Source organism: Notamacropus eugenii, chromosome 5 (genome assembly GCF_028372415.1).
Source record: "Notamacropus eugenii isolate mMacEug1 chromosome 5, mMacEug1.pri_v2, whole genome shotgun sequence".
Classification (NCBI taxonomy): domain Eukaryota; kingdom Metazoa; phylum Chordata; class Mammalia; order Diprotodontia; family Macropodidae; genus Notamacropus; species Notamacropus eugenii.
The window spans coordinates 346,412,528-346,421,467 of record NC_092876.1 but is presented as its reverse complement, the minus strand read 5'-3'; the positions used below and the strand labels follow the sequence as shown (position 1 = coordinate 346,421,467).

Genomic DNA, 8,940 nt, shown 5'->3' with positions numbered 1-8,940 from the left:
TTAAACATAGACTTGTCAGGAATGTTGCAAAGGTTTTTATGTTTCTTTTGTTTATTTTTCTAGTAATCAATTGGGATAGATTGTCACTTCCAATCCCCAAAATCTGTAATTTTGTTGTTTTATGATATTGTGTGAAAAGCACTATGCTAGACTCTTGAGTATAGAATGATAATTCCTCCCATTCCAATGAGAGGATATGAAGTCAGAGTATATGGGTTTGAATCTTGGCTCTGCTACTTACCATCTGTTTGACCTTGGAAAAGCCATTTTAACTTTTCTGGACTCATCTTCCACATCTGTAAAATGAGGAAATGAGATGAGGTGATTTCTGAGGCTTTCAGCTCCAAATATTTCAATTGAATTTTTTTCTGCCAGCTGTTCTTATTCCTATTTCAACAAAGTTGCTTGAGAATGAAATATTCTATACTCGAAGGGAAAAGATTGTATGTTGATACCAAAAGATACTCTCTTCCAAAAGGAAATATAGAATCCCAAAAGAGAGGTCATTTATTTCTATTATTTTTGTTCAGCAACAGTTTTCAAACTTCCACTTCATTATTTTTTCCTTATATTGCTTAATAGATAATGAATTCAGAATGTCATTTTTTATTTTTCCATTGCAAAAAGATACCTTTTGAATTTATGAAAGAAAATTAATTTGAAAGCATTAACTTTATGTGAAGAATGACTTTATGTGACTTCAAATTTTTTTTTTTTTTTGCCAAACAATTATATCATTTGATTTAAGGGATAAATTCTTAGATTTCAAAGGAAAATTTCAGTTTATAAAAATATATAAAATAAATTGTGTTCCCTCTTCTAAAAACCTTGATAACAATCCCAACACACCTCCTAGAACTCTTCAAAAAACAACCAAATATCAAAGACTTTCTAGGATGTTAACCTTTTCGGGGGGGTATGGGGGTTGGGGAGCACAATTCACTTGGTAGTGGGGAAGATAAACGATGATAGAGTATCATAAACCTCTATTGTATCATCAACTTTCCTGGTTACTGTGCCTTTACTACCACTTTTATATGTTCTTGCCACTCACAGTTCTAATTTTTAGCCAGAAATGTTTTGTAATTTGAAAGGATATAAGTCTTTAGGGCTCTTTGTTGTGTAATAATTGCTCAAGTATCTTCTCTGTCATGGAGCAACAAGTCCTTAACTGGTTACTTGAATTTTTCGTAGTACCCTAGTTGGTAGAAGTTGACTATCAAGGGAATCCTTTCCCAATAGATATTTTGGCCAATATAGTGAAGGCCCTGTTCATGTAGTCGTTCTTGTTCATTTTTTATATTTTAGTACTTACTTAAATGGATAATATGATTTTATTTAAATGGGTAACCTTTTCAGTGGTACAACTTGAAACCCATTTGTTTGCTCGTTCTGAGCAACTCTTACCCCTACTCCATGTAATTCTAAAGGACATCCACCTAACATACCAGGGACATTTCTCTTTCTTTTGTTTTTTTAACATTACATCAGGACCAGGGCATGGTCCACGTGCTGTCTCCCACTTTAGAGCCATAATTCTCCACAATGGCAAGGAATGCTCTAGATTCAGTTGAGAGAAAATGTGGTTGTGGACACCCTAGGACACTGCATAACTACCGCTAGGGAAGTGATAGATGGGGCCAGGTTGGGGACGACTTCGACTATCGTGTGTAGGGAAGACAAGTATGTGTTCTTTGGTAGCTACCTATTTAGATTAATTATTCTTATTAATTACTGGATTTAGTTGTTCCACGCTTTTGGAGGATTGTAATTGCTATCAGAGATTTAAAATTTCAGCCCTACCCTAGTTACAGCTCTGACTTGTACTCACTACATGACTCACTCATTTCCTTTTCTGTTCACACTTATCTTTATTATATTTACTCCTCTTCTTGTATGCAAATCTTCCATACATCTTACATCTCCTCATTTTCCTTGGGTGACTTGCAAATTTTCTTCTTCAGAAATGGTGGTATTCCATCTTTCAAAACCATCTGATATCATGTGAAGAATATTGGTTTTAAAGACTTGCATTTTTGTTTCAGGGAGAAGCTTTGAAAACACTGCACTATTTCCCCAATGTAATCTACTGCATTCTCTTACTTCGTTTTGAGTCCAGATCATTGTCCATTTTCAAAGATATCTATCAATACTGATTTTTTGGATCTAGCACTAAATGTGGAACCTTTACTGGGCTTTGTGGAGTAGGAGTGACACCATATGTTGAGAAAGAAGAATTACAGTGTCATTTTTGAATCTTGGACCCCTGAGTTAACTGATTACTTCAGTTTTGTATTTCTATCACCTTCTTTCTTCCTCAAAGCTTCATTCCTCTTACAATGAACTCTTCAAATACTTCAAAACCCATGGGTGTTGTAGAAAGAACACTTAGTCTACAGTTAGAGATCCTCGTTTTGAACCCTGGCATTGAGCTTGGACAGGTTACTTTTTTAGGACCCATCTTCCTCCTTCATAACATGAGGAGTTTGGAACAGAAGATAAGACCTCTTTTTGCTTTAGAGCATATATTATAATATGATATTCTATTAGTAAACATAACCCTTTTTAACATTTTTAAAAAATCAGTCAAAACCTATAATTCTTGAACATATGGGATATCAAAGCTTATCCATTACACAATTAAACTATAAGGCATATCATTTATCACCTGGAGTTGCAAGGAAGCTGGGTAAAGAGAGATATGACCTTGATCCACCCCCAAAGCCAATCAAGTAGTGGCTTTGATGCCTTTTAGGGAAAATCTAGCCTATTCCACTTACGTTTAAGAGGTTAGGAGGAAGGAGGAACCCTGGTAGATAATATCCAATCAATCAATAAACATTTATTAAATGCCTACCACGTGCCAATCACTGCGCTAAACTCTGAGAATACACAGAGACAAAAGACAGTCCCTACCCTCAAGGAGCTTACAGTCAAATCGGGGAAACAACATGCACACACATACATGTAAAGCAGCTATATACTGGAGAAGTGAGAAATAGTGAACAGGCTTCTCGTAAAAGACGGGATACTTAAAGGAAGCCAGGAAGGTCAGTAGTCACAGGGGAGGAGGGAAAGTGTTCTAAGCAGGGAGGACAGTCAGAGAAAATGCCTGCAGCAGAGAGATAAGTGTCTTTTTCATGGCTTAGTAAGTAGGCCAGTGTCACTGGGTCAGAATGCATGTTGGGGAGTAAATGTATGTACGTATGTAAATGTACGTAAAAAGATTGGAAAGACTGCAGAAGTCTAGCTTATGAAGAGCTTTGAATACCAATTGGAACATTTTGCATTTGCTCTTGGAGGCAAAAGGAAGCCAGTGGAGTTTATTGACTGGGGGGGGTGACATGATCACTTTAGGAAAAGCACTTTAGAGGCTGAATGGAATATGGATTTGAGTGGGAAAGACTTGAGGCAGGAAGGCCCACTAGCAGGATATTGCAATAATCCAGGCATAAGGGATGAGGGCCTGCACCAGAATGCTGGTAATGTCAGAAGAGAGAAGGGCGGAGGAGGTTAATTGGTGTCAAGTCTGAAAACAAATGGACAGAAAGTCACAGAGGTTATGAAACCACTGTTAACTCTGAAAATACCAGAGAGCTCACACAACCACACTTAACTCTAAGAAATAAAATAAAAACAAAACCACAGAGCTAACAGTAGTCTTTGAAAAGCTTTCTTTATTCCATTCAAGAAGGGAAACTAAAGATGTGTTGGGGCCTCCTCTAGCAGGAGACTTGCTTTAAGTGTGGATAAATCTCAGTACATATACTAGGGGCTACACAGTGAGCTGGAACCCTGACAACCACAGGTTTTATTCATAGCAGGTGCAAGAGCTCCGCCATGGAGCATGAAAGAATCCAGGCACAGAAGATTCCATAAAAGGGAGATGAGTGCAGGCCAGGGAAGGTAGCATTTTCAGACTAGGCCTCCCCAAACAGGGTTTTTTTGAGGTTACCACAGTAATGAAAGGCAATAATGGCAACAAATCTACATGATATAGAGAGTTCAAAATGGGTCTTGGAACAGTTTGGTTCCTATCAAGTTAACATAAAATATCTTTTAGTTTGAGGTCAACAGTTGGTAAATGACAGAAATTTACAAAACAAGTACAATATTATGTCTTTTGTTTCATTTTTTGTACATTCTTATTTATTATATTTCTATTTTATCTACTTGAATACTTGTCCCTGTAAAGAGATTAATTTTGATGACTCCCTCATATCAACAACAACAGATTGTTTCCTGTTAAAATATAATGCATCCTTTTTTGGGCAATAATTATGTGGTACTCTCTATGTCCTGTACTTCCTAATTCTTTTCTCATAGACAGAGTTTATAATACATAGGAATGAGGCTTTGGTGTAGCCTGCAGGGTTTTGTCTTTCCTGATTTCTTACTCCTATATCATATTTTATTTTTTATAATTAAACAGCTTCTACATTAAGGGACTGGAGGGCTTGGAATATGATATTCTAGAGGTCAAAAGAGCTAGGCTTAAAACCAAAAATCATCTATCTAGTAAAACAGTATAATCCTTCAGGGGAAAAAATGGTAATTCAATGAAATAGAGAACTTTCAAGCATTCTTGATGAAAAGACCAGAACTGAATAGAAAATTTGACTTTCAAATGCAAGAATCAGGAGAAGCATGAAAAAGCAAAAAGAAATCTTTTTTATTATTATAAATTAGACAAATATGAACATTTTCTTGTACAAAGAACAAAGAAAGTAGATTGAGTATGACACCATCGAACTATTAAAAGCCACTTATTATATCCACACATATATATAATTTAATATTGCCTTACTTTCCCCCTTCTGAACTTCCTTTTGCTTTTTTCCGTGTATTAAAAAAAAAATATTTCATGAATGTTGTCTTTTCTTTTGTTTGTTTTCACTCGTTAATTCCTCCCCTCCACCATTTCCCCTATAAATCACTCCCCCCAGGGTCCTCACATAACAAATAAGTGTGACTAAACAAGATAACATATACTCTGAAACGAAAATTCGTTGTCTAACCTTATCTTCTGCTACAATGTAGCTCATGATTACATATAACACAAATAATAATTTATGAAGTGCCTAGTAAATTCAAGGCACTGTGTTTGATGCTGGATGTACAAAACAAAAAAATAGCACTTGGTAATTTGTGAATCATTTTTATATTATGATACTTATCTAAAGATAACTGAGAAAACTGAGGCTCAGAGTGGTTAGTATAGGGGAGAACCTTTAACTCAGGTCCTGTGCCTTTAAGTCTAGTACCTCTCACTTTGTTATTTCCTGTAATGTGCTAGATGCTTCTTCACTGCACTCCACCCAACTTATAAGTCCTTATTCTAGTCTTTGTTCCCTCACTTGCCGTGTTCACAGGATTGTAGGATTTATTTCCAGGAAAGACTTTAGAGATCATCTCATCCAACTCTCCAACCAGGATTTTAGAGATACGGAAACAGGCCTCTAGAAGAATTGATTTGACTGAGGTTGCACAGTTAATAGATAATACAGAGCAAATAAATAAATATAACATCTATCTATTATCCATCTATTTTGAGCCATGGAAATGAAAGAAGACCATATGACTTATAAACACCTGATAATTCAACCTGAGATGTACACAGAATCTATGAAGGAGAGTAGTGTAAAATAAGACTTGAAAGGAATATTAGAGGTAGTTTATGGAAGCTCTTGCCACACTAAGGAATTTGTATTTTAATAATAATAGCTAGCATTTATATAGTACCTTAAGGTTTGCAAAGCACTATACGTTTTCTCATTTGATCCTTACAACTACCCTGTAAGGTAGGTTCTTTTATTATCCTCATTTTACAGATGAGGAAAGAAGTCATGAAATTTTTCAAGTAGGACAAGTGATATGATTTGAACTGCACTGTTTTATCTTCGAGTCATAGAATTCATGAAAATTTTTGAGTAGGACAGTGTTACAATTTGAACTGTACGTTGAGATTTTTTGGACAATGTGTAAAGGATGAATTAGAAAGGGGGCAGCATGACTGGTGGAAGGGAGACAACCAGCTATTATATTAGAAGGTTAATACAACAGTCAGATGAGAGGTATTGAGGGCCTGAACTAAAAGCTATAGCAGTATAACTGGACAGAAGACAAAAGAATTTGAGAGAATGGAGAAGTACAATCGAGGGGTGATAGCAATTACTTTGATGTAGAGAGTTGAAAGGGAGTTAAGACTTGAAAATGAAGCTATGGTCCACAGAACCCAAAGCAGGAGAACAAATCTGTTTGGGTAGAAAATGAGCTCAGTTTTGAACATGTGTTTGAGGTGTTAGTGGAAAATCCAAATACTGACATCCAGCAGGCAGTTAGAAATCCCCTATGCTCAGTAGATACAATGTTGCAGTGTTGTGTAGGCTGAAATAATCACTGACTGGAGAAGACAGATTGGAGAAGACAGCCCTGCACTGATCTGGGTGCCAGATCCTGGACTGCATCAATTGTTGTATGAATGGGAAGAATTAATAAGATCTGGGAGAATTAATAAAATCTGGGTGTAGACTGGTTGAGCGCCAATTTGATACAGCACCTACAGCAACTATGAATGTGCCCCTCTAGTTCTTCCCATTCATACCCACAGCAAGCTGCCTGCCTCCCTTCTCTCTCCCAGATCTGACTAGTCTGACTCACTTCCTGCTCCAAACATTCAGCAAACTCTCCCTCCACGGCTCCATGGGACTCAGACTTCCATGTGACCCATGGGAAAGAGCTTCCCATTTAACTTACCATTACAATTGGATATAAGAAATTTCAGGCTCAGAGGATGGTAGTCATTAGCAGAAGTGGGGAAGGAGGAAAAGGAATTTGTCTTAGAAGGAAGATGTTAAATTGATACGATTATAATCTACAATTGGAAGGGACCTCCTCAGAGGTCTAGCCTAATTTCTGCCTTTCACAAAGGACAACCCTGAGGCCCAGAGAATAAAGGTGACTTTGACCAAGGTCACCTAGGTAGGGTCAGAGGTGGGATTAGCATACAGACGCTGAGGCCCAGAGAGGTTAAGGAATTTGCTCCAGATCACATCGGGCCGAGTTCTTTCCGCTGCAGGTGGGGTTGAACTTGAGTCTTGTGAGGCGGACTACCCTTCCATCCTCATGTCAGCTGGAGGCGAGGTCTAGAAGGCTGATGAGCCAAAGGTTTAGAAGGGGTTGAGAGTGGCTAAAATCACAGGGCCCAGAACATCTCGGTAAGGACGGCCCTGAATGAAGGCTCCGGGGGGGTGCAAGTTGAGGGGAGAACTCTGAACATAAGCAGCCAGGGACGTGACGCCTCGAGGGGGCCGTCAAAGAAGGGGAAATCTAGCACTTGAAGGCCTTTACAAAACTCTCCGTAATATCCGCCGACCCTGTTTGGGGCGCGAATGCGGCAGGGCCCTTGACCTCCCCACAACTGCCTTCTCTCGGTCGCTTTTCTCCCAGCCTCGGGAACCAGGCCCCCCCACTGCGCCCGCGGGGGGTGGGGGGGGGGCCTCTTCTCTACAGGAGCCTCGGACCCACGCGGCCTTCAGGGCCGCTGCGGGGAGACGCACGCACGGCGGCACAGAGCACGATCTTCGGGAACACGGAGCAAAAGTGCAGGGGTTTCCATGACTCTGCAAGCCACCACGGCGTTTCCCGGGGTGCTCGGACCGAGCCCCTGGAACCCAGCCCCCAGGAAAGCAACCACGGAAGTAGCGGACAGCGGCCCACCTCCCCTTTCCCAGTACACCCCAACTGCGCTTGCGCGGCGGTTGTCATAGCGACGCCGCCCAACAATCTCCGGGCCCTGCCGGCCGGGCTTGACCCAGCACGTAAAGGCCGCCGCCATGAGCCGAGTGGTGACCATCGAGCATCCCCGGTTCCGGATAAAGCCAGGACATGGGGGCACCGTAGCCAGTGGGCGACTGTATGACTACCTGTACGGTAAGGATGGGGCCACGCGCTACCCGCGTCCCACCGCCCAAAGTGGGCGGGAACTCCTTCCCGTAGAGCGAGAGGAGGCCGGAGCTGGTTAGAGCCCACCTAAGTGTCGTGTCTACGCAGGCACTGGGGGCTTCGGAGGTTCGGATTGGCGCGCCCTTGGCATACGTGGTTGGGGCGCTCCCCCTGCTCGCCTTCCACCCCACCTGCTCCTCACTGCGCAGGCGCGGCCATGATGGCCCGGGGCCCCCCTCGGGGCCGAGTCCCCTTCTGTTCAATGAAGCTGACCTTTATTAAGCGCTTACTGTATGTGTGTGGCACCGCGTGCCAGGGCGTGGGGGTGCAGATAAACCCGGCACAGACCCCGCTCTCAGGGAACTTCAGTTCTGGGGTGGCCAAATGAGGGGCGTCAGGGAGCATTTGTGAAGCACTTCTGGGGGCTCCGCGCTGCAGCAAGAACTGGGTACGCAAACAGCCGGAGGCTGGCAAAGACAAAACATGGGCGACCTTGCCCTTCTGCCGGGGGCTGCCTGTGGAAAGCGGGGTCTGAGAGAGAACAAAGTCCAGATGCGTGCACACACTTAGGTAGGGGTGTGTGTAGGTGTGTATGTGTGTGTGTGTGTGTGTCTGTGTCTGTGTGTCTGTGTGTCTGTCTGTGTGTCTGTGTGTCTGTGTGTCTGTGTGTGTGTGTGCCAGCACTCAGCAGCCCGTGAAGAGAAGGTGCCTTCACCGCCGAGACCACGAAATGCTTCTCCCGGGGTTATATGGCCTGACAACGTCAGGGAGTGCAGAGACCGAACTGCCGGCCCCATCAGGGCCGGGGGAGACCCCAGAGAAGGGGTCCAGCCTGTGGAGCTTGGGCCCTGGTGTCACACAGCCACCCAGTCCGTGCTCAGCCAACCTGAACGTATGTCCAGCCGGAGTCCTGTACACGTATCACGCCATGTGCACAAAACATAACTCTTATTTCCCGACAAAATTCACCCTTCGTGCTCATTTTCTGTCAAGACC

General features: G+C 42.1%; 1 protein-coding gene across 2 annotated transcripts in view; it reads left to right on the top strand.

The window, feature by feature from the left end:
- Positions 1 to 7,764: 7,764 nt before the first annotated feature.
- The window catches only part of CFAP91 (cilia and flagella associated protein 91), an 82,502-nt gene continuing 81,326 nt past the window's right edge, over positions 7,765 to 8,940 (top strand). Inside the window, exon 1 of one of the 2 annotated variants that reach the window (XM_072613912.1) lies at positions 7,765 to 7,932. In XM_072613912.1, coding sequence (XP_072470013.1) covers positions 7,836 to 7,932 — 97 coding nt within the window. In that variant the 5' untranslated portion in view covers positions 7,765 to 7,835. The remainder of the gene's footprint in view (positions 7,933 to 8,940) is intronic. The other variant, XM_072613913.1, reaches the window with a different exon arrangement.